Here is a 25,937-nt window from a genome sequence, read left to right on the forward strand (position 1 = left end):
AAAAGGGCTGCTGTTACCATATCATTCTTGTTATTATAAATTTGCACTTTTTATTGCTTCCTCTTAAGGAGATAAGTGTATATTAAGTTTAGAAGTTTCCAGAATAGAACTGTGTACAGTCTTTAGGGCAGGATGGCTCTTATCTATTGGCGTGTGGTGACTGAGCAGTACTTTACAGACCAGGCATTCTCGCCACTTCTGTCTTCTTAAAGGCAGGTCTTCACTGGTCTCCCCTAAGTGGAAAACACGTAGGTGTTTCTGTGACTCCCTTTTCCCTTTCTGCTTCAGATTTGACCTTTTGTTCCTTAGGTGATTGGAAAAATTTCTCAAAGATACCTGCTTTCTTAGGATTGCTCTCAAGGCAAGCCCAAGAGACATGGCCAAATCTAAGGAAGCTGGCTCCGAGAGCTCCTGCTCTTTGCTTGGGGCAGGGGGTTATGTCGATCAGAGGATGGTGTGCCCTCCCCGAACTGCAAGAAGGATCGGAGCTTGTTTTCTGGGGCCCCGGGTGGGCAGAGCCTGCTGAGGATCCCAGTGGGGCCTGGAGCCTTTCTGCTTCGTGGGGTAGCATCGAGTCTCCCCTGTGCAGCTTTTAGGTTGTAGGCTTTGGCGGTATACATTGTTATTTCTGGACTCCTCTGGGTGCTGTTCAGAAAGGCAGGTGCTTCTGGCCACTGCGGTGGGATAGAGAGGTAGCTGCCAGACTGAGGAAGGGTGGCCACTTACTTCCGAAAAGCTACTTCAGTGCATGTTTTTGCAGACAGGAAAATGTTGTTAGCATTATATTTGAAGAGTGACAAAGAGCTGGCATGTGCCGTCTTGTTGGATCTTTGGACAAGTCTGTGAAGGTAGACGGCAGGAGTGACAAATCTCCTATCGTGGACAGAAGCCTAGAGGCCCAAACAAAGTGAGGCGAGCCCAGGAATGGAACAGGTACTTGGATCCAGGACGGGGATGCAGACCCATGGAAAAGAGTCTCACTTTCCTCCTAGATCAGTTCTGGAGGCAGGCGTGGCCACCGCCGGGATCTGAGACCAACAGTCCCCTGCACATCAAGCAACCTCCCCATCTAACCAACCAGCGGATGAAGCCAGCTCCCGATTTCCTAATCCGTTCCCTTCCTCTCTTGTTCTCTCTCCCCACTTCCCTCTCTACTGCTCCTCTCCCTTCCTCTCTCTCTCTCTCGAATTATGACTCTCAGTACCTCCCTGCCTCCACCCTGCACTTAGACCCATGGCCCTTGCCTGGCTGTGGATCTGTCCCCCGCTTCCCCTCGTGAAGAAGACCTGTTGACTTGTGCAAGGAATGACTCCTCGGTGAGAACTTTGAAATTGCTCCACTTAGAGAAGAAGTCAACTAGCCACAGGCTTATTAGTTACAAATTAAGGGCACTGTTTCTCACAACAGGTGACGGTAACCTTCCTTTCTGTTGCCGTCTTGTCAACTGAGAACTATTTTTCTAGAAGCTAATGATTAGCTGCGAATTGAATAAAGCATGTGGTCCTAATGTGTCTGTGAAGGGGCTCCCGTGTGGCTCAGTCGGTTAAGCATCCAACTGTTGATTCTGCTCAGGTCATGATCTCAGGGCCTAGAGATGGAACCCCATGTTGGGCTCCCTGCTCAGTGGGGAGTCTGCTTGTCTCCCTCTCCTTCTGCCTTTCCCCCTGCTCCCTCTCTCTCTTAAATAAATAAATAAATCTTTTAAAATTTAGATTTTTTTTTTTTTTTTTTTTTTAAATGAAGTGTCCGTGGAGGTACAGGAGGTCTGGGTTTGTCTTCTGGCTCTGTCCCCCCTCTTGGGGGTGCCAGCTTGGGCATGTCACCTGGCTTCCTGAGTTTTTTCCATAACAGAAGCAGTGCCTGGCATCTCGTGATCACCTTACTGATAAGTGTTAGGCGTTGTCATGGTCATTGACGATGGTGATAGTGAATTGTGTCCATGGCTTAAACATGTTGATCATGTATTTGATAATCAAAAGAATATAATCGAACTACATTTGCAAGAGGAAAATGTACACCTGTGAAGCTGCCACCGGTCATTTCCTCCCTCACTTGTGTTCTTTTTAAGCCCATCACTTGCCTAACCCCCAGCCAGATCACCACTCTCTTGAATTATATTTATCCTTTATCAGCATTAACAAAATCATAACCTCTCTGTGCATCTATACTTAGAGAGCCTGTTGTTGAATTTTGCTTCTAACAGAGACACTCTGATGAGAGTGTCTCTCTGGGTTTTCTAGGACTTGCTTTCTCCGTCTTGTTTCCTAATACTCCTCGGTTGTGTGTGTTGCTGCAGTGAATTCAGTTGTACAGGTGTGAGCGATTAATTGGTGTGTCACTCCTGCAGCGTAGCGATCCATTCTTCTGGATGATTGACATTTGGTGTGTCCCACTCTGTTTTGGTCATTGCATATGGTGCCGTGAACATTCCTGCTCGTGTCTCCTGGTTCACACCCAGGGACAGTTTCTCTCTGGCTCATTCCCAAGAGTGGGATTGCGTGATGAAGTTCAGCTTCACAAGATTGTCAAACCGTTTTCCAGAGTGATTGTGCCCGATTCTGTCCCGTCACTACGTGTAAGACTTCCTGTCCATCTGTGGATTCTCCATCACTGGATACTGTCAGAGATCTTAAGGCTTTCATCTGAGCAGTTACTTTAATCTTCCATGGTCCCTTGTATTTCTTTGCTGAAATATTGTTTGGGTCCTTCTGTCGTGTTTTTCTGTTGGATTATTTGCTTTTTCTTAATGATTTATTCAGGCTCTTTCTATTCCGAAGTTAATTCTCTGTTGGGTGTATGCATTGGATCTCCTCACAGTGTGTGGTTTGACTTCTCTTTCTTTTAAGATTTCTTCTGAGGGACTGGGGTTTTTAGTTTTGAAGGGGGCCAAATACATCAGTCTTTTTTTTTTTTTTTTTTAAATGATTATGCTTTAGTGTACGAACTGTTCTCTTACCCTGAAGTTATAAAGATGCTCCCTGCTATTCTGCTTTTAAAGTTCCAGGGTACTGCCTTTCATATTTAGGGCTTTTATTTGTTTAGGATAGATTTTGGTTTATCGTTTGATGGTAGAGATCTAGTTTCACAGTTTCCCTGTGGATACCACATTTTCCGACACCATTTGATGAATTCTTCCTTCTGCTGCCGATGGTTGTCAGGTCCACATGAGCTTAGAGTGACATCTCTCTGGGTTCTTGATTCTGTTTCCTTGGACCCCTTTGTCTGTCCCTGCACCAGCACCACACTGTGTTAATTACAATTAGCATTATAATAAGTCTTAATTGGTGGTAGAGGAAATGACTCTACCTAATTCTTCAGGAGGAGGTCCTGGCACTTCCTTGCTTTTTGCCATTTAAATTTTAGGATCAACTTTTTGAAGAAAACTCATCTCATTTGGATTTTGGTTAGGGTTGCGTTGAATCGACAACTTTCTTTTTTCCCTCCCTCCTTTCTTCCTTCTTTCCTTCCTTCCTTCTTTTCAATTTTATTTGTCAGAGAGAGAAAGAGAAAGAGCCCAAGCAGAGAGGAAGAAGCAGGCTTCTTGCTGAGCAGGGAGCCTGATGCAGGACTTGATCCCAGGACCCTGGGATCATGACCTGAGCTGAAGGCAGACACTTATCTGACTGAGCCACCTGGGCATCTCAAACAGACATCTTTCAATATTGAGTCTTCTAGTCTAGGGACATGGTCTATTTCTTCTAAGTCTTTTCAATAAAGTCTGATAATTATCTCCATACAGAGCTTAATAGATGCATTCCTAGGTTCCTTAGGTTTTTGTTGTTATCATAAATGATAACTTAAAAAAAAACCTCTTCTGTTAATAGCTGGTATGCAGAAATGCATTTGATTTAATAAGTGTGCCAAATGAAATTCTCTGATTATTTCTAATAAGGTGTCTGTGCACTGAAAATTTTTTCTATACAGCCAATTTTATTATCTCATTTTCTATAAGTAGATAGAGTTTTATTTATTTCCTTCTTTTTAATTCCTATCTATTTATTTCCTTTTCTTGTCTGCTATAAAAAGAAGTGGTGACTGAGCATCCTTCTCTTGGTCTCAGTACCCCCCGCCCCCGCTCAGTTTTATTAAGGTTTAGTTGATAAATAATGTCTTGGTTTTGATTTTATGTATTTATTTATTTATTAAAAACAGAATTTATTTATTTTATAGAGAGAGACACAGCAAGAGACAGAACACAAGCAGGGGGAGTGGGAGAGGGAAGAGCAGGCTTTCTGCTGAGCAGGCAGCCTGGATTTTATCCCAGGACCCTGGGATCATGACCTGAGCTGAAGGCAGATGCTTAACAACTAAGCCACCCAGGCACCCCTTGGTTTTGATTTTAAAGGGAATCCTTGCCAGTGTCACCCGGGCTCAGAAAGCTGCCTGCTCTGTTTGATAGATTGCCATTATTGGGTTAAGGAAGTTCCTTTCTAGACTGAATTTTTCATGTATGATGTTGAATATTACCACATCCTTTTTCTGCATTGAGACGACCCTGTTTTTTCTCCTTTAATCTGATACTGTAATAAATGACATACATTTTCCAACTCAAAGCCATTCTTGCATTCCCTGGGCAAATCAACTTGGTCGGGATACTGTTTTTACCTTGACTTCATCTTCACTAATATTTTATTTGGGATTTTTGCATCTTTGGTCATGTAGAGTGTTGGCCTATAACTTTTTTTTGCTTATTTGTCCTTCTCTTAGGACCAAGATTATATTGGCTTCATAGAATAAAGGAATGCCCAGGGGCACTTGGGTGGCTCAGTCCATTAAGTGTCTGCCTTTGGCTCAGGTCATGATCTCAAAATCCTGGGATTGAGCCCCACATTGGACTCCTCACTCAGTGAGGAGTCTGCTTCTTCCTTTGACTCTGTTCCTCTCCTCATGCGCGTGCGCTCTCTCTCTCTCCCAAATAAATAAAATCTTAAAAAAAAAAAAAAGAGAATAAGAGAATGTCTCTCCTCTCTTTGTTTTAATCCTTTAGTAGAATTTGTATAAAATTAGTATATAGACGAGTAGTTTAAAAGTCTCCCAAGGAAATATTATGTGAAATATTTCATGAGTTCTGTAAAGCGATTGTTTCATATTGCTAAGAGAGTAGATCTCAAATGTTCTCCTCCCCGACAAAGGTAACTGTGTGAAATCATGGGTGGTGACCATCTTGTACGTAATTCATACGTGTATCAAATCACCATGCATACACCTTAAACCCTCAATTATATTTCCATAAAGCTGGGAAAAAATAAAAAAGAAACACCTTTAACACTGGAGGCTATCCCTTTGTTCCTGTGTACTGCCAGCTTAACTTTTTTAAAAAATGATGCCCTGAGGAATAAAACCTCAGCTTTCTGTTTAATTGTGATGAATTGTTAAACTCCGACCATTTATAGCTGCACATCTTTGTGATTCAGAGTTTTATTGATTTTGTGCAACCGAATGAAACGCAGAAATGGATGGGATGTAACACGTGATTTCAGATTTTCATTTGCCCAAGTCACTATTTAAAAAAGAAAATGGATGCTCCATAAAAAGTAAATATTATAAATTTGAACTTTTAAAATTATGGCTTACTAATAATGTTATTATCCATTGTATCAGGCTTTATTTGGGATTCACGTAAGCAAGAGGATTTTGCTCTTCTAAAATAATACAAAGGGAAGCTGCCCAATTCTAATGGCTCCCGCAGCTCTCACGATCCTTGATGAAGTGTTCTTTGATTATGTGTCAAGATGAATGGTGCAGACCTTTGACAGACACACAACTGTGGCTGGAGAGAGCCCAGCATTCACGGCTGACCTTGCCATCCCAAGTGAGCAGGTGTTGAATGAGCCGAGTCCCCCTTAGTCCTCCTTTTTCCCTGGTGGGTCATTGGTTCCTGAGTAAGATGGATGCATGTGATAGAGGTACTGTTAATAGCATTTACTCTGTCTTAATCCTTTTTAATCCCATTCATATTTCAGTGTCTGAAACTTGGCAGGATGTCAGAAGCTACAGTACAAGCAGGGAAATTTTTCTTTGAACCGCGAGGAAGGAGTAAAATTGTTTTCCTGGGATTTAATTTATTAAAACATTTAAGAGTGGACTATTCCCTCCGAGAGACCAAATAGAGTGCCACCAAAAGATCTGGCCAAAAGGACCTTCCTGGAGCTTCTCATTATCTTGGTTTTTTAAAAAAATGGCAATAAAGTCATTTTGTCAAGCTTACCGAGTACCCTAATAAGACATTCCTGGCATTTTAAGTTTACTGAATGGGGAAGTAACTTTGACAGAGGTTGTTGGCTGAAATCAAGTGATGTCTATCAGACGTCAAACCTGTTGGGAATTTGGACCATTCGCTGTTTACTGATATGACTTCAGCCTCTACTTGGGCTTGTTTGTTCTACCTTTTGATTAACAGGATCTGCCTATTTCTTTGCAGAGCTGATAAAAGGAATTTGGAGGATCCCAGTAAAATGCTGGGAAGACTGAGACCCTGATCTCTCTTGAGAGCTGTTAAATCTGAGATTGAGTGGTCCGATTGGTGGCATCTACAGTGATGGATGTATGGATTTGAAGTCCATACATGGCTGTTAAGGATGTTTTGGGGATGTAGAAGTTCTTGGTGGCACAGTGGCTCCCCAAATGCTAGAATCTGGATCAGACTTGGGGTCAGCTTCAGGGTAACAAGAGGACAGATGCCTGAGAACATGCTGTCTTCGACTTCCTGGCCTTCCTCTTCTGAGTGCCGGCCTTTATTGGGTGGAGATGGGTCTTGTCTGGAGGGGGAGTCCTTTCTGCCATTTGGGTTCTTGCCCAGCCCTGGGGTGAGGGCTGGCTGAGGGGGGTCCACACCATTGTGGAAGAGAAGCCTGGGAGCTCCTTGAGGAACATTTGGGGTTTGAATCAGTTGTGTCTTTGAAAAAATTTACCCATTTTGGACTTGTCTGTGGAAGCAATTAGGGAGATCACAGGACCGTTTCTGATTCCTGATTCTGTACAGTGTCTATTCAGAAAAATAGAAAACAGTCAACTGGAACAGGGGATTATTTGAGCACACACAGAGTCCTGTTGTCTCAGAGGCAGGCCCTCAGACAATTTGCCTTTTAGTGAAGTTTAAGCCCATGAAAGGAAATAAAAAGTGTTTTATTAGATGGCAAAGAAAGATGGACTGGACTTATGAGACTTTGAGAATTTTAGCTTTTTTCTTTGTTAATGCAAACTTAGGAAGAGAGTCACTCTTTATATAATGCAATTTATTCGTACAATGTGGTAATTATCATTAATAGTTAATAATCATCTTCAACTGGGTAAAATACTGGTATGTGTGTGTGTTGTGTGTCTTTTGTGCAAAGCCAGATATTGCTACTTCTGAAGATGAGTGTACCTTTGGGATATAGGATGTTAACATTCATTAAGCAACCACTTTGTATAAGACCTGAGGAAAACACTTGGGAGGTCAGGCAGCATTGTTTTCCCAAAGAAAATGTGAACTGGTGACTCACCTGGTATCAGACACCTACTAGGTGGTGGGGTGGAGATTCGAACCCCTGTCTGGCTTCCATGTTCATTCTGCCTCTTCTGCAGAGTGCTGATTGATTCACTGTAGGTCTCGCTGGAATCCAGCCCAGGTCACTGCAGTGTACAGAAGATGTTGACATCCATCATGTCTTCTAAGTATTGAATTTTGTTTCCTGAAAGCACATAAGTAAAATCCAGGGATCAATGGATGTGGCAAATAATGTGTTGTGTGAACAGATGGTGCCAGTCAGCGGGCAGGAAAAGGAGTTGCTACATGCTGAGTGACAGTGTTAGTCTTCCTGACCCTGGTGTGGAAACATTTCAAGTTGTTGGTCAGTGAGGAAGATCACTCTTAGTGGGAATTCCCACGTAGCTATGGGATTACTTTCTAGGATTTGTTGGATTGCTGGATTTGTTGAAGGGAGAACTGGAAGAAGCTGCCAGAAATTTGCAATACTTCTGAGGGAAACCCTCTCCCTTTGGCCCATCTTTTCCCAGTCTAGTCTGGTTTTAGATCAGCTAGAACCCACTGGGAAAATTCCACCTGGATTCTAGAAGACCAGGCCCCTCCCTCATTTAAAGACCAACAGAGATTGTCTTCAGTTTATTCTGGGTTGAGTTTTCCTCAAACCAAATCAACTCCCAACTCATTCCCCTGGAGTTGTTGAGTGCCCTCCTGGGAGCTTATAGGTTGTGGCTACTCAGACCAGAGGAGACTCTCATCTTTTCTTACTGTCCCTTTAAAATACCTTCATCCACTGGTTCTCAACACTTTGGAGGGGACTTGAGTCACTTAGAGAGCTGGCTGAAGTAGAACAAAGCTGGGCTTTTGTATTTTTACCAAGTTCCCAGATGGTTCTGAGACTTACCAAAGTATGAGAACCACTTCTGTGAGCTCACTTGCCATTTTATTTGTTTCTTGGCTTGCCTGTTCTCTTCCACTCTTTCCTGCTATCCATAGGAAGTCCAGTTCTCATGCCCTGAACGTGTCTCCTCTCTTATCCTTTCTGCATATCATGCTGTTTACCGCCCAGCTGTCTAGTGCCCAGCCAGCTCAGGCACTGTGCTGGGCATGAGTTAGAGTCCCCTACCCCCACGGAACTCCCAGCCTGTCGCTCTCGGCCCGCAAGAACGACCCGCAGACGAGGTTGAGTGGCAAACTTCTTTATTGTCAGTCTTCTACATATCTTGATTCGGGAACCCCGCTCCTCAATTTTAGCCCCTTTTTATAGTAAATAGTAGTTAAAGGTGCCCAATCACCATATCACACGATTCACCTAAACACCAATCAGACATGCTACCTGTGACCTTATCCGTGAGCATGTGAGATGCTCGTGAGCATCTACGTGACTCTATTGTTCTACAGGTCTTGTGCCTTTCCCATGACTCCTGGTTAATCATGTACCTCTCTCATGACTCCTGGCATTGATTGTACGTCACCCATGAGCGCACCCATATTCTTTGGGTTAAACATTCACAGCCCTTCCTCCTCAGGCATATCCGTCTACGTGACTCCTAGCTCCTGCTGCATGGCTCTCCACACCAGCCAGTTCAGGACACACATACAGTCATGAGGTGCAGGAGACCAAGCTGGGGGCAGAGCACACGGACAGAGGAAGGCTCCTGCCGCACTGGGAGGTGGAGTTAGGCAAAGCTGTCCTGGTCCAATGAGCAGCAACCAACTGGGAAAGGGAGGGAGCGAGGCAGCTCTCGCTTTCTAAGAAGTTAGTAGAGACGCATGAGTCAAAGTAGGGGATGAATGGGAGGTATGTCAGTATGTGGAAAAATGTACATGAAACGTGAGTTCTGCCTTTATGACTCACACTTTCCTTTACTGGAGGCATTGATTACATCTGTTGTTTGAAAAAAAAAAAAAAAAAGGTGTGTGTGTTGAAGAGCTCAGGAAAAGACAGAGAGAGGTAGAATGTAAGAACTCAATATCCTCACTAAATTAAGTGCTTCCCCCTAAAGGAGCAACAAAAAAAACTCCTTGTTGTTTATTGCTTCGTCTTCCTTGCTCTTCTTCAAGCACCGTAAGACTAGGGAACTTCTATCTCTGTGCTCTAGAAAGATCGTGGAGCCTGGCGTAGAGAATCCAAGCCAGCGAACGTGGGGTGAATGGATGAGCTTCAGCCCAGGTGCTTTGACAAATCACTTTACCTCACCCGGCCTCTGTTTCCTTAACTTGAAACAGAAGCAGATTGGTACAGATAATCTCTAAGATTTTATCTTACTGTATGACGGGCCACCTGTATTTCAGTTGCTGGCTCCCAAGGCCGTGAAGTTCACCCACGTCTACTCGGCTTTACCCACTCGCGGCCAGGCCAGCTCTGTGTCAGGCCCCAGAGGGCCAGTTACAACCCACCAGTCAGGCAGTGCTGAACGAGCCTGTATCAGGGATGGCATTGTGCTAGGCACGGATGGGTGTGAGGTGTGGGACTTCCCTGACCTGAGGAGAGAGTTTATCATCTAGCTAGAGCAATAAGGTAAACGTACGGTAAATAAATTGCCTGATGCTGAGAGAGTGAATACAGACTTATAGGGTACAAGAGGAGCTATTCTGAGAAACAGTCTGGGGCCAATGTTTTTTTTTTTTAAATATTTAAGATCTTTTTATTTTTATGTAATCTCTACACCCATCCTGGGGCTTGAACCCACAACCCTGAGATCAAGAGTCACATGTTCCCCTGACTGAGGCAGCCAGGCACCCGGGTGGCCAATGTATTTTGACCTTCAGGCACCATTCTCTGCCACCAGGGGGCTCATATTGCAAGTTATATTCTCTTTTGAATACCTTGTATTCATTCGGAGAAATTTTATTCCTTCCCATGTCGTATCAGCCAAAGACTCCCAATTGGAAATTCACACTAGTGTCAGGAGATCCTGTGTTCTTTCTTTCTTTCTTTCTTTCTTTTTTTTTTTTTTAAAGATTTTATTTATTTACTTGAGAGAGAGACAGCGAGAGAGAGCATGAACGAGGAGAAGGTCAGAGAGAGAAGCAGACTCCCCATGGAGCTGGGAGCCTGATGCGGGACTCGATCCTGGGACTCCAGGATCATGACCTGAGCCGAAGGCAGTCGTCCAACCAACTGAGCCACCCAGGCGTCCCCATCCTGTGTTCTTAACACTGAGCTGATTGAAGTCTACCAAGAGCAAGGAAACAATGGCATTGGCATAGAGTTATCCTCTCTTGAGCATGTGCCTTGTGCCAGGCATCATTCCAGTGAATTCTCTTAAGCGTTTGAGGAGGGGACTGTTGTAATCCCTATTTCCAGATGAGAAGATTAAACTTCAATTTAGTGCTCAAGGTAGTAATTTTTGGAACCCAGGACACAGAACCAGACCCAGACCACAGGTACATGTTCTGACCTGCTGTTAGCTGGTACCTGTGGCTCTGTCAAGGGTAAATATGTCATTTAGGGCCAGTGGTCGGCAAACTACGGTCCTGTGGGCCAAACCCAGCTATGACTTAATTTCTGGGTGGCCTGGGTGAGCTAAGAGTGCTTTTTACATTTTTAAATGGTTGAAAGAAAATTCAAGGCAAAAATAATATTTTATGACAGGTGAAAAATTATATGAAGTGCAAATTTAATGTCGATAAATAAAGTTTTATTGGAACACAGCCATGGTCGTTAGGTAACACATTGCCTGTGGCTGATGGTTACAACAGTTGTAGCCTAAAATATATATTGTCTGGCCTTTTACAGACATATTTTGCTGACCTCTGATTTAGGGCATTCATTAGGCTTTATGAGATGTTGAAAATTACCTGTCATTCCCCATCTCTGTCTTCATAATTCATGGATGGGGCTTGATTGGGCCAGCTCTCCCATAATCCAGGATTTTAGGGCTCAGAGTTCTCTTTTCATTGCTTGGATGTCAGATTAAAGTGTCTGCTTTGTGGCATCGCTGGCCTGATAGTAGCTGCCCCGGTGGGTTGCCAAAGTGCCGTTTTATCAAAGATTAGTTTCTCACGGAGGATGAAGGTATGGCTTTGCCTTGCAACTTTTTTGCGGGGGAGGGGTGATGGTGATTCTATTTAGCTGATGGGAGAACAAAACAGTTGAAGTTTCCTGTGTTGTCTGGATGGGTTAGCGATGTACTTTTTAATTAGAAGGGCATACTGTAGGCCCAGAGATCTTTTATGAGGACTGAGCTGTTACGATCATCTGTGAATTTTGAGGCCATCCTGAGATGGTGCTGGTGCATGGGGAGGAGTGGGCCTGAGTCCTGGGCTCTCCGCTCAACTGGGTAGACTCCATCCATTGTATGGGCAGAGGGCTCGACCATGGGTTTGCAGAGTGACTCTCCATGGCCTCTGTACAGCTCAGTCTGGGGTGGGCGGGAGGAGCCAGGGAAGCAGCCTGTCTCAGAATTTTTGCTCAAGTTCCTCTCATCACACACCAAAACCCAAGATGCCGGCTCGCCCTTCCCTTCTGTTCTTGCTTCTGTGTTGGCAGAAATATGTGCTGGTTCTGCTTTTTCTCTGCAAGACAGCATGCCCCTTCCTGTGCCTCACCTCTCAGATCCTCTGGTCCCAGTTTCTGGGAGTGATAATCATTGTACCGGTCAGTTACACTGACCGCGCACTCACCGTGGGTGATCACGTCACTTCAGACTTGTCAGGGCAGTGCTGTAAACAGCAAATACTGTTTCTAGCATTTACTTTTTTATTTATGAAATGATCAAACGTACACAAATAAACTCCAATATACCCAGCGCTTGAGTTCAGTGCTGGTCAATATTGTACCCACCCTTGCTTCAGGTGGGTGTGGTCGTCATTGTTGCTGGAAGGCGATGAGTAACTCACTCAGGTTCACGTCGTTGGAAGGGCTGGACTCCAGACCATGTTCTCCTCATTCCTGTGCTGTCCCACCTCTGAAGGACTGATGTTTGCTGCTGTGTATAGAGGACCTAGTGTGTGCCCTTCAACCCCCACATCAAGCCTACAGGGGAGATGGTAACTTACAGGTGAAAAGAACTCAAGGAGGGTGGCCTTCAGACTCCTTGCTAAGACGTGGTGATGCCAGGATTCACATCCAAACCTGACCCCAAGTCCTGCTGATTTTTGACCCCACCCTATTCTCTGTCCTCAATGCCACAATGCAGTGGTCATCAGAGGGGTGGTGATTCGGGTTGTGGGAACCTCTGTTTGCAAAGCCTCGGAAGAATACGGGGTTACTTCAGGATGGTTCTAAGAGGGTGTGAAAGGCATCTGGGTTTGTGGAAATCACCACTGGCCCTTTGGCCTCTGAGATAGGATCCACCCTTGGGTTTCTTGTCAAAGTGAATAGATAGTGAGAGGCCCCTTAGCTTTTTGCGGTCAGCTGAAGGCAGAGTTTGTGATCTTTGGTCCTGATCTTTGGTCCTCTTCTAGGAGGAAGCGGGAAGGATATGGGAGATTGGGGAGTCAAGAAGGCATAGATTACAGATACACCCAGCTGGGTGGGGTGTGGGAGGGGAGGATTCCATGAAGAACTGGCCTGGACATAGCAAGCATTTGGTAAGTGGTAGCTATTAGCTATTGTTGTCCACACTCAAAGGTGGATGGTAGGACTTTTGGAGTGGTTTTATTATTCAGATTTAGAAGTAGGAAATTAAATTCTTCAACTGAAGGATCACCCTGTTTTTTTCTTCTTTTGGTGGGTGGTGGTGTCATTGAGGGGTAGGTTGAACAGGGGTGAGCAGAGAATTTAGAGCAGGCATACTGGTGCATTTCATCTTCACATCATGCACATAATTCACATCTGGGATTGGCCAGAGATCTGGCCCTAAGAGAGAAACTTACAAAGTAAACAGTTCTTTGATAATTGCAACCCATGAATTTTGCAAGATGCACTTTGATCGATAGAAAGTTTTTGGGGTAGTTAGGAATGTAAGTAAATGGAATAGGCCAAATAATGAAAAATCACACTGCCTCTTGATCTTTCTTTCTTTTCTTCTTCTTTTTTTTTTGGAGCTAAAACTTAAGATTTTAAAAAAATCTAAGCTAAGACTCCTAAAATATCGCTGAAGTTGGAAAACACAATGGGGAAAAATAGGAAGTGTTCTAGTGAAGGCGAATTAGAAAAAAAACATTGTGAATTGAGTAAAACATGTCAGTGGGCTAGATTTGGACAATGGAACTCCAATTTAGGACCTTCAGATTTATCACATAGTGTGGAAAAATGGTTTAGACAGGGGTCTGGAGCTTGCCAACTCTCACACTCCTTCTCTCGCTCTCTTTTTAAATACTTAATTTATTTGAAAGAGAGAGCACACAAGTAGGGGGAATGGCAGGCAGAGGGAGAGGAAGAAACAGGCTCCCCACTGAGCAAAGAGCTCTATGTGGGGCTCAGTCCCAGGACCCTGGGATCATGACCCAAGCTGAAGGCAGACACTTAACAGACTGAGCCACCCAGGTGCTCCAGATCACTAGTTTTCAAACTGTGCTCCTTGAGGTGTGTCGGGGGTTCCATAAGTGTTTCATTAAAAACACCCTACCTGGTTTCCAATTTGGCTGTGCTTGAAATTATAGTCAAATTGTAATGAACACACTTGCCCAGATATGTGTTATACCATATTTTAATACATTGGAGAACACGAATTCAATGTCCTAATGTGGTTATGCATCAAAATAAATATGAGGTAGTATTATGGAGGGCACATATTGCATGGAGCCCTGGGTGTGGTGCATAAACAATGAATGCTGGAACACTGAAAAGAAGTAAAATAAAATAAAATGGAAAAAAAATAAGAATGAGGTAACTTGAACTTTTAAAAAAATATATAACAACAAAAATATATATCTAAGCAGACTTGTACACACATGTATATATATATATATATAGATAGATAGATAGATAGATATGTATGAATGTGGAGCTCTGTACATGTAGTTCTCCAGAAGATTCTTTCTTGAAAAAATAATCCTGCTGCTAAAAATACCCATGGAAACTTCTGGCCTGGGATTTCCTCAGCTCTGCATCTCAAAGTTCACATAGCCTCACCAAAATAGCCCCTCTGGTTACTTTTTTCTCCATGCATTTGGAGGAGTTCGTCATGCCTCCAACCATCCCAAGAGGGAAGAGGTGAGCCTCTGGTTTTTGTAGGCTGGTTGGCGCTCATCCTTTCTGACAAAACCTCACCTGGCTGTTTTGGGTCACAGAATTCTGGCTGATGCTGATCCTTTTCCACAAAACCCCCCCTTTTAAAAAAATTTTATTTATTTGTCAGAGAGAGAGAGAGACAGAGACACAGAGAGAGATAGCATGGGCCGGGGGAGGGGCAGAGGGAGAAGCAGGCCTCCTGCTGAACAAGGAGCCCATGCGGTGTTAGATCCCAGGACCCTGAGATCATGACCTGAGCTGAAGGCAGACACTTCACCAACTGAGCCACCCAGGCATCCCTCCACAATCCCTTTTGATGACAGCATCAAGTTTCGAGAGTCCCACATAGGCAGGGTGAGCCTGGCTTGGTCTGTTGTCTTGTGGTGTGGTAACACTTTGTCATGCCACCTGTTGACCTGCCTGTCCCTGGCCTTTCAGACTCTAGGGTAGAAAAGGATGCTAGGTATTCAGATCACCTCATAACAAGATACTTGTCTTCTGGGGAGTGATGTTTATTGCCTGACTTCTGGGTTCAGAGGGACAGCCCACTCCGGCTACCATTTTCATGATCAATGATTTACCTTTCAGGGACTGGTTTTACAGAAGCTGTTGGCTGCTTTTCACATGGGAGATAAATGAGCATTCGGAAGAATGTACCAAATCCCATAAAATGCTATTTGATTTTAAAAATTGCTTGAAGCAGTTCACATTTTGGTTAATTACGTCAGTGGGTAAAAATAACTATTGTCATATGGTGTGTGGGCTTGGCTTTAGAAGGATAAAGAGCCTATTGTTACCCATTGTGTTCCTCAGTCACTTATTATCCATCCCTAAAAGCCAAACATGGATAATGGAAAACCCGAAGATTTGTCACTTGCTAAAATCCAGGCAGCTGTGTGAGTTTACCCTCAAACTCTGCTCTTTCTGAGAACACACAGAAGCCTTCTTAATTGAGCCCAGTTAAATGGGTCAACAGACCTGTCCCTGAGGCCCGTGTGGAAGGCAGAGGTTCATGGCCGGCAGGCCTGGAAGCCAGCCTGAGACTTGCTCAGGGACAAGCCAGCTGAGTGCTCTTAGGAGGGGTGAAGGTGTAGACCTTCAGAACCTGGGAGACCAGTGCTGGAATATTCAGCTTCCTAGCTGTGAGATGCTGGGTCAGGAACCTCACTTTTCCAAGGCTTAGCTTCTTCATCTGGACAGTGGGGTTAAACACAGTTCCTGCCTCCTGGGGTTGCTGTAAGGCTTGACTGAGATGTTGAAGGGAACCCTGATTGCACCGTAACTGGCCAGTAGCTAAGCACTCAATCAGTATTATAATAAGTAGAGTCAGTCAGCATTAGGTCCCTGCATGGGGTCCCTCTTTGGGTGGTGATTCCACCACTCTTCCCTTACACATCACCCTCGAACCCCTTGAGCCCCTTGCTCCCTGTCCCCCACATTCACCATGTCGTCGGGCACCCCCTGCCCATGTAGCGGGATGGTCGGGGTCATTTCTGGCTGTCTCTCCACATTGCACTGTTCTGTTCTTTCCTGCTTCTCGTGCCTCTGAGTACCTGGAGACTTGGAACCACGTGAAGTGCCCTGGGTATCTTCGGCAACTGGGCCAGAGTGGGGCACAGTGCAGGGTGTAGGGAAAGGGCTGAGTGCCAGGGACTGGAAGGGGCTCAGAGCCTGGACGCTCCTGGGGGTTGGAGCCATCGCCGAAGGTCATCAAGGCTGCTGAAGGTGGCAGCTTCAGAGGTTCAGTGAGGCAGGAAGACGGCTGTTCGACTGGGAATATGGAAACCTTATTTTGTTTGAGCCTCAGGGATATCTCAAACGGGGCATCAGTGTTGCATATATCCTTCCACTGTTTAAAACTGATGAAACAGGTGGCTTGGAGAGACCCTCAAGCCCCAGAGCTCCCGACTGTCGGGGGCAGTTGAACCTAAACCTCTTGGTCACCCTGCTAGGCCTTGCCTACCAATTCACAGGCTCTCAGCGGTGATGGGACATGAGCTCTGTGTGTACCCCTGCAGACCCCTGCCCACTCATCTCCACCCTGCCCTGCCGATAGGAGGAGGCTCACCTCCAGGTCTATACCAGTGGAGGCCCTTGACCTCTAGGAAGCCCCAGATGGAGATGGGGGAGAGGCAGCCCCTTAGTCTATTTCCTTACCTGTCCAACTGTACTGCCTCAGGATTCTTGCCTTCCTACTGGCCCTCCCCCGCCAAGTCCACCCCCCCCCCCCCAACCATCCTCAGTTCCCCTGGTTGAGTGTGCCATCTGTCCCTGCCAGGGTCCCGGTGAGTAGTAGCATGTTTTAGAAAGAGGCATCTAGCAGTTCTATTTATTTTTCACTGTTCATTGAAGGGAGAGGTGAAAGGGGGGGCGACCAGGTGCGTGGATGAAGGACTAGGGCCTGGCTCTCACCTTCGGTGTTCATCACAAAGGGCCTCCCTTTAGGTTTTGGCCTTTAATATTCCAAATGAAGGATTATGGATGGAGTCACAGTGATACTCTGACAAGATTAAAACACTGTACACTGTAACAGATCTTACCCTGTCCTGGTGCTTTTAATTTCTTTCTTTCTTTCTTTCTTTCTTTTTTTTTTTTTGTAAGTGTATCCTAAGCACTTCAAAAAAGAAATGTGGCCTGGGTTTTGCTCAGCCCTAGGAGGAGGCTTTCTCTGTGATTTAGGGCTTGGGGTTTAGGAGGCTTTGGTTTATGATGGCCTCAGTATGGAAGTGGGGAAGTCAAGGTGATTTGGACAAAGAAGCGTCTTTAGGACATAACCCCTGAGTGTAGCCATGGAGGGTGAAGGCAGGGAAGAGTTGGGTTCTTCGGAAGGTGGTAGAGTGGGACACAAGTTCAATGGGGCAGTTACAGAGGGTCTTGGAGAGAGGGGAAGAGAATATTTATGAGTATGTTTTGGTATGAATGTGGGAGTGATATTTACATGTAGAGGAGCTGGGGAGAATTTAGAAGTTTCAGGTAAATGCAGTTAGGGACCTCCTGTGACGAAGGTGTTGAGTAGGAAGAAGCCAGTGTTCAGAGTGGACCACTGATGGGATGGCTGCAGCTTTCGCTGAGTTCGGGTGGCATTGAGGGTAGTCTTCATAGTTTGGTTTTCTTGGGGGCCTGGAGGAAGATGCTTGTGCCCAGAGCCACAGTTTCAAGACTAGTGGTAGTTCTCGAAGAAGAGGAGAAAGAGTTTTGGCTCATTGGCGTAAGCAGAGTGAAACAGGAACACATCTCTGCGGGAGGGGAGCCATGAATAAGGCTGGAAGGCTCAATAGCCAAGGTCTGCTCCTCAGAAAAGAGGAGGGAGAAGGCTCTATAGTGTATAGGGTGTTTAGTTAGTCCCACTATCTGGTTGATCAACAAGTTTCTACTGTGCCTGGGGAGACTAGGTCACCAGAACTCTGTGGCAGAGTCAAAGACAGTATCATATTCCTTTTTTGCATGTCAGTATGTCTTCCCCCTAAAGCAGTGAGCTCAAAATCTCATCTCACGATTCATTTCATTTGCCTAGTCATGGGGGCCTGCAGAAGCTTTGGGTCCTCTGTATGGTTGACTTTGCAGGGGAGGAGTGAGAAGCGGGGGTGAGCTGTGAGTACTCCTTATGGGTCTGCATCCCTGGAGACAAGGGCTTGGGGCAGGGTGGGGAACGTGATTGAGGTCAAAGTAGAAGTCAAGACCTGGGTTCTGGTTTTGGTGCTGTGTGTCCTTGGGTAAGCCACTTACTGTCTCTGGGCCTCAGCAAATGAGTTGTTGCTCATTTATTCAAATGCTTTGGAAGTATGAATTTCAGATTGTCTGTTGGTCTTGTCAGTAGATCTGAGCCTTGGTGTTGTCATCTGTACAATGGGGATAAAAAATACCTTGCAGAATTGCTCTGAAGATTTAAAGATGTTAACAATTGGTGTTAAAGAGATCACTTACTTTCATCCTCACTCCAACAAGGCGGGTATGATTGTCATTCCTGTTTATAGATGTAGAGCCAAGGGACAGAGAGGTTAAGGTCCCTGCCCGGAAGTCACAGAGCCAGTAAGTGGTAGAGCTGAATGATTTTCCCTGGTCTGATTCTAGATTCCTAAGCTCTTCAGCTGTGATTCCGAGGCTCAGCTCAGACAAGGGATTTGGAAAGCCCCCCTCAGTGCCCAGCACACAGTAGGTGTTCAGGGAGCTTCAATTCCTTCCTTTTATCCTAGGAATCTGTTTGGAACTGGAGGTCCCCAGACTGCTTCTGTTGGGCAGTTTCGCCTGGCTTAGTTTTCTAATTTCCGCGTGCATGCTGCTTCTTTCTCTCTTTTCTGATTGTCCAGATCTGCTTTTTCCAACCTCCTTATTTACTTCCTCCTTCTTCTCCACCGCACCCCTGTCCTTCCTTGAGGGAACTTTCTTTCCCTACTTCTTTCTAGTGCCTGAGCTTGATTATACAAAAATTATCTACTTCCTATCTTTAAAAAAAATAAAAATTGAGGTGAAATTCATAGAACATAGAATTAACCATGTTGAAGAACACAGTCAGTGGCATTTACAGTATGGTAGGACCACACCTCTGTGTAGTTCCAAACATTTCCATTACCCAGATGGAAACGCAGTAGCCATTAGCAATCACTCTCCCTTCTCTCTCCCCAGCCCCTGGTGACTTCCTGTCTGCTTTCTGTTTCCCTGGATTTCCCTTTTCTGGATATTTCATATACATGAAATCCTACAACATAGGGGCTTCTGTGTCTGGCTTCTTTCATGTAGCATAATGCTTTTGTGGTCCATCCACATTGTTTGTAGTAGGTCCCAGAATTTCGTTCCTTTTTATGGCTGAATAGTATTCCATTGTATGGGTATAGAGCATGCTGTTTATCCATTCATCTGTTGATGGAAATTAGGTGGTCCTTCCCCTTGGCTATTGTGAATAGTGTTGCTATGACACCACATTTTATGGAAACTCTGCTCCCTGATTGGGTTCAAGGTCAGTGACTTCTGGTGTCCCCTGAGTCTTAGCCATAAGGCAGGCTCACTTATAACCCTCTCATTGAGGGTCTGCAGAAGCCAGGAGGGAGAAGCCTGGATCCTCAGATGAGAATGGGACACCCTTTCGAGTCTGAGGGGAGGCTGCCACTGGGCTTGGCTCTGCATACTAACTCTAGTTTAACTTCTGCCAAGGAGGTGGGGGTAGACAGTGGAAATTGCTCGTTTTATCTCCAGCCTCTAGCATCTGTTTTCATCTCTCAGCTGTGTGACCTCAGGCTGTGCACTCTGAGCCCCAGATCCCTAACTGTAAAGTGGGGATTATAATTCCTATTTTATAGGGTTGTTGTGACAATAACAATCAAGTAAAATGGAAGGCTTGCTTCTTTTCCTACCAGGATTTGGGGCAGCCGGGTTAGGGAGCTATTGTGGAAGCACCCTTGTGGAAGGCTGATTAACGTGGATGCCTTGTGCATGGGCAACCACCATTTTGGATCCTCTCAGAAGGGGAAGGAGCTGAGGTTACTCCCGTCATCATGTTTCGCTGTCCCTGCTGGGAAGTTGTCCCCAGCTTCCCGTTTTCTGCAGTTAACTTTGGTGCTTGGTGTATGAATCTGTGAAAGTGGATTGCCTCCCATTTCACCTCCTACAAGTAGGCTTTGAGCTAATTTTAGAAAGATGAGTTTTCTTTTGATTGTATTCTTTAAAAAAGTATTTATAAATTTCCCCCATACCAGTTGTCTTGTGGGGTATTGTTTGTAAGTGTCTTTTTTTCCCCGCCCTGTGGTCAGTGAAAGATTTTTGGGGGTCTGGCAGACCCGGGCTTGCATCCTGGTTTTATCTCTCCCTGATCAGCTCTGCGACCCTGAGTTTGCAGATCAGTGGCCTTTCACATTCTTCATCTGTAAAAATGAAGGTTAACGTGAAAATTAGCTACCTTGCTTTGGTAGTTGTTGTGTCAACTAGTGTCCTTTTGGTTTTAAATATTGGACAGCCCAAATAAAAGTAGTTAAATAATGAGGGGTATTGCCTCTCCCTAGGCAGGAAATCTGGGGGTAGGACACATGCAAGAATGGGTTGATTTAGTAGCACAAGATGTTTCCCTCTGTTCTCCTCATCAGCCATTCTCAGCAAATCGGTGATTTCTTACCTCCTTGTCACAGAGAGGCTGCCGCAGTCCCAGGCATCATGGGCAGATCTAATGAAGTCCGCCAAACCAGGATGGTATTTTCTTCCATGTAATTCATTTTTATTAATGAGGTAGCTTTCCCTCCCGGAGCCCCCCTTGTGGACTTCTCTTTGGTCCCTTTGTCCCGTGTCTTAGTCTGGGCTTTCTATGGTCCTGAGGAAGGGATTATAGTGTTGAGGCTTTATTTGGGAAGTCAGGCCCATTGAGGTCAAGATGAAGGAAAAGAAGGGGAAGGGAGGCCAGGAGAGCCTGAAGCTATGTGACGGCGAGTGCGCTTGCTCTCTCTGGCTGTCGTTTTCACACTAAGCCATGGACAGACACGGCTGCTGTGTTTGTGTGGCACCTGTGGGAGGGCTGCCAGGAGAAACCATAACGCCGTTTTGTCAAGAACACTCTTCCTTTGCTTGCTGGAGTTTTTGGAGGGCAGAGGGAAGAAAGGTGACATGGAGAGCTTTTGAAATTGACTTTTAAACCTTCTGTAGGTCCCAGTATATTTCTCACCTGTTGCTTTACATGGGGAGGCAGGGTAGCTGGTGATGAAGGATGCGGACCCTGGTAATTAAGGATGGGGACCCTGGAGTCAGACTGCCTGGGTTCAAGTCTAGACGCTGCAGCTCAACAGCACTCAAGGGACCCGTTCCTACACTCAGGGCTGTGTGGAGCATGAAGTAAGTTAATATCTGAAAGCACTTGGAACAGAGCCTGGCAGATTCAGACTCTGTGCACGCTGATGGTGACGCTCGCCATTTCCCCTCTAGAACTCAGAGCTGTTTGGCACATTGTCCCATGTAGTGATCATCAGCCCGTGTTTCCTGGTCTAGGGCTGTACGGGACCCAGCTCGGAACGCACAGGCCCTCTGTCTTCATGGATGCCCTCCTCTGACGTCCCTCAGCGACTGGTGCCTACCCCAGGGGTACCTTCCCTCTGTCTTGCGGTTCGGCTCGCTGGCCTCCCCACCGCAGCCGAGAGCCCCGCACGGCACAGAGGCTGCCTGCCTCAGCTCTGGGTTGTGTGCTGGGCACACGCAGGCGCTCGGGACTTGCTGGTTCACTGAGTTGTCAGTGCTTTCTACTCTGCCTTCAGTTACTTACTTATGGATACGCCTTATTTCCCTTACTTTCCTAAAAATGGTCTGAGAGCAGGTCCAGCTCATCCATGTTTGTGGGCAGTATTTGGGTACGTGGTTGACCGAATGGATTCTAGCGTAGGATGCAACGCAGAGCTGTGTATGAAGAGATGATAACATCGCAAGGGGCTAGGATGGGCCAGTGTAGAGTAAGGAGGTTGGGTAGTTTATGTTTTCTGACTGCTGGGGAGAAAAAGGGGGGGCGGTTTGCTGCCACATGCTAACTTGCTTGGCAATCTGCTCTTCGTCTTTCTCTCTCCTGTGGTCCATCAGACACAGGAGAGAAGCCTGGCATAGGCGGGTGGCAGGGGCTGGAAGCAGGAAGACGGGCTGAAGGTGTGCAGGCTTGAGGGTAGAGTTGAGGGGGTGGGAATGGAAAATGTGTGTGTGTAGGAAAGGAATCAACAGGTAGGAAAGGAGAATCAACAGGACGTGGGCCCTGAGACTTGTGGGGAATGAAGAATGAGGAGGAACCCTCAGATTCCTTTGGGAACTGGTGCCTGGGCCCTTGGGAGACGGGCTGGTGAGTAGACCTTTCTGTCCATTGGTCTAACTCCCGAGATGATAATGAATGTTGTCTTCAGTGTCTCCATTTGGTAAGCACAGAGGATGTTTCCTTTGGATTGAGTGGGGGGTACTCAGGTTTCTGGACCTGACCAGCCTTGGCCTTGGCCTTGCTGTATAGGACCTTGGGCAAATCTTCCTCCTCTGCGCCTTAGGAATTACTTCCTTTATAAAACAAGAGGGTCATTCCTTTCTTCAGTGTCATTTTTAGAGTGCCTACTGTATGCACCGTTCTAGGGATGGATGCAGATGAGGTTTCTGTTCATGCGTTGTAGTTGAAGGAGGCTGATGACTATTGAGGTGAATGCAGAGGAGAAAAGAGCCAGAGGTGTTAGGTTTCACTGGTTGATTGGAGAAGGACTCCCCGAAGAGGTGGCCTTTTAGGCCATGACATTGGATGGTCTGGGGCAGAGTGTTTTTGGAGAAAGGAATCAATAGGTAAAGGCTGTAAGAGAGAACCAGCTTCAGGAACATTTCAAAGGGCATGATGAGATCATGATTATATTCTAAGTGTGATGGGAAGCTGGAGGACATTTTTTCCCCACTAGAATCCCTCTTGATTATTTTCCTCTTCATGAGGGCCATACTTTGAAAAATCCCGTTACCCAAAAATGTGTATTCTAGACAGTAAAATGTACAACCTCGAATTATTTTAGGTTTTTAAAGTATGGGGGAATAATTTATGGCTCACAATGAATATCTTTGAGGACCTCCAGGGATCTAAAGATGGCAGATTGAGACACTTAACTAAATAAATAATCTTTAAGGTTGCTCTGTTTTGGAAATTCACGCTTCCCAAAGTTGCATGCCATATAATTGGTGGTGGTGGTGGGGGGGGCGGGGGGGAGAGAAAAAGATTACTGCCACCTACTGGTAGAAGGAAGAAGCTGGATTGTTGCACAACAAAAATCCCGAACTCCGTTGATTACCGTCGTGTGCGCACCTGGCTTTACATTCTGTACTTGCAACCTGAGCATGGCTGGGGGAAAGGGTGCCATGGTCCTGCTTCCCCCACCCCTCCCTCACGCCCTAGAGAATCTTGACCTTGCTTCTGTGTCCTTCTGCCTCAATTTATGATGCGGTGGCAGGAGGGAGTGCTGCCCTGGGGAGCTGCTCCAGTGTTGGATGTATCTGTGGGGAAGAACACTGGTTGGCTCAGCCTCCACACAGCCGAGCTAATCCATTGTTTGTAAGCGACCTCTGGTTTCACCAAGTTCCCTTATTCAGTGTCCTGGCACCCTAATCTCTGCCAGGGGGCCTTTTTTTTTTTTTAATGTACTCGTTAACACCCCAGCTCCATTATTAAATTCTCAACTGCTTTATTCCTGATTTGCATTTTCCGTGGCTGAATGAATGCCCTGACTTCCGTTTTCTTTTTGTGTTACAGATGGTGTGCGCAGGTGACTGTAAGTACCACTTCCCTCTCTTCTCTTGCATTGTTCGCTACCGCCCCCTGATGGACACAGCAGCATTTACAGCAATGCGAAAATCACAGAAAATGCTTATTTGTTCAGTCTTAGTTTCCAGTTTTTTTTTAGAATTGGGGTGAGTGTGGCAACAGCAAGTGAAAGAAAGAATTCAATCAGTTGAGCAACTTTGACAAAAAATTTTATATTTTCTGTGATTTTTCTTTTCTGCAAGCCTACATCCGTGGGTGATTTTTAAAAACACTTACTTTTCATAACGCAGTATGATTTATATTTACTTTGTGTGCTGCTATCCCATAAGTATATATTTTTTTTGCTACGCTGCTCCATTATTTTTTTTAAAGATTTTATTTATTTATTAGGCAGAAATCACAAGTAGGCAGAGAGAGAGAGGGGGAAGCAGGCTCCCTGCTGAGCAGAGAGCCCCAATACGGGGCTCAATCCCAATACGGGGCTTTAACCCACTGAGCCACCCAGGCACCCCTGCTCCATTATTTTTAAACTGATGTACAGAGTTTGTGTAAGCTTTGGAAAATCAGAAGTAGACTCCTGTATATTTTGCTTCTATGTGGAGGACTGAGTCCCAGCTGCTAACAGTGCTGGTCCATTGAAGTGCTCCCTGGTCTAGAGTAAAATGAGTAAAATAAGGCTATGATAGGAAGTTTTAAGTGAAGCTAAGTATATTTAATTGATAGCAACACTTATTCTGGGATTATGTCCTTACTAATTTTTTAGGTCATAATTTGTTTCTATAAAAATAATAGTATTTGGTAGTTTTTAAAAATGTACCTTTTAGAATAAATAAAAATTGGTAGCTTTTATCTGTCCTCAAAATTTGGGAACTTCCCCTCCACACCCCCACTGGTAAAATCCCAAAGTCTGTGAACCATGGAGATAAAATAATTAGAATGTTCTTCCAGTGCCACACAAGGGGGCAGATCTTGCTGAAACCTTTTAATAAAGCCAATCTCAGTTAATAATAGTGATTATGCAAAGTCTGTACAAACAATGGGAAGAGCTCTGCAGTTGCTTTTTCTTGCTTGTTAATCAGTTTGGTAAATAGGCTGGTAGGTACCTTGTAGAGGCTTGAATCTTTGGTGCTAAAGAAGAGAACTTCTGTGCATAGAGGTAGCACTTTAAAACAGAAGAAGGGGAGATGAGGAACCTATGATTCCTTTTAAATATCATAATAAAATCCTGTTCTAGCGCTAGTATACAGTGGGAGATAATGTTTTGTTAGCTTGCATGACCACTGTTTCTGGCTACTCAAATCAGTCACATTTATCACTGAAAAGTTTCCTGGTGCCTTATTAAGTAACATGCATTTCAGTGGCTGTAGATGTAACTGTCACCAGATCATAGCTGAAGCCTTGGACACAGGAAAGAAAAAGGAAACACAAGCTAAAAAGTCTGTGAACCACAGTGATGAAATAATGAGAATGTTCTCCCAGGACTTTGAGTAAAATCACATGCTGACGACCAGCAGGGTGGAACTCTGCACTCCCATTTTATAAATGTCCAAATCCAGCGACCTTGGTTACCATATCACATGCCTTAAAAATAGTCCATGTTTAAAATAATGTGTTAGAGCTGACAGTGGAGGAACCCGAGGATGAGGGGTTCTTAGGGACTCATTCCAGGTCACACGGCTAAGGGGCAGAGGAGGTCCTCACATCCAGGGGTGAATTCAAAGACCAGCTCCTTTCCCTTCATGCCATTCTGTCTCATGCCATCTTAGTGCCCCAAAATGGCGGAACTTCCTCCTAATATCAGGGTTTGGCTAAAGAGTTAGCTTCTGCATCTTGTAAGACCTCTCCACAGGCAGTATTTTCTAAGAATGACAAGAGAGACTCCTTTTGCCTCTTAGGTCTTTCTTTATATCAGCCTCTAGATAGATTTAATCCATACTCAAGTCACAGCCAACATTGCTGATTTCTGTCATTTTGGTCTTCGTTTTAAAGCCTTCTGCCTTACTAACACACAAGCATGCATGTATGTATATGTATCTACAATTAGTTTGCTGGAGGAAAGTCCAGGAGGCAAAGAAAGGGAAATAAACTTCTGTCATTGTACAATTCACTTCTGAAAA

At 45.1% G+C, this 25,937-nt stretch overlaps 1 protein-coding gene across 2 annotated transcripts in view; it reads left to right on the plus strand.

Moving 5' to 3' along the window:
* Positions 1–25,937, plus strand: part of PTPRJ (protein tyrosine phosphatase receptor type J) — a 162,711-nt gene that overhangs the window by 87,917 nt on the left and 48,857 nt on the right. For both annotated transcript variants that reach the window (XM_032360303.1, XM_032360302.1), the window contains exon 2: positions 23,809–23,827. In XM_032360303.1, the coding sequence (XP_032216194.1) occupies positions 23,809–23,827 (19 nt within the window). The remainder of the gene's footprint in view (positions 1–23,808; positions 23,828–25,937) is intronic.

The sequence above is a fragment of the Mustela erminea genome, chromosome 9, assembly GCF_009829155.1.
Source record: "Mustela erminea isolate mMusErm1 chromosome 9, mMusErm1.Pri, whole genome shotgun sequence".
Lineage (NCBI taxonomy): Eukaryota > Metazoa > Chordata > Mammalia > Carnivora > Mustelidae > Mustela > Mustela erminea.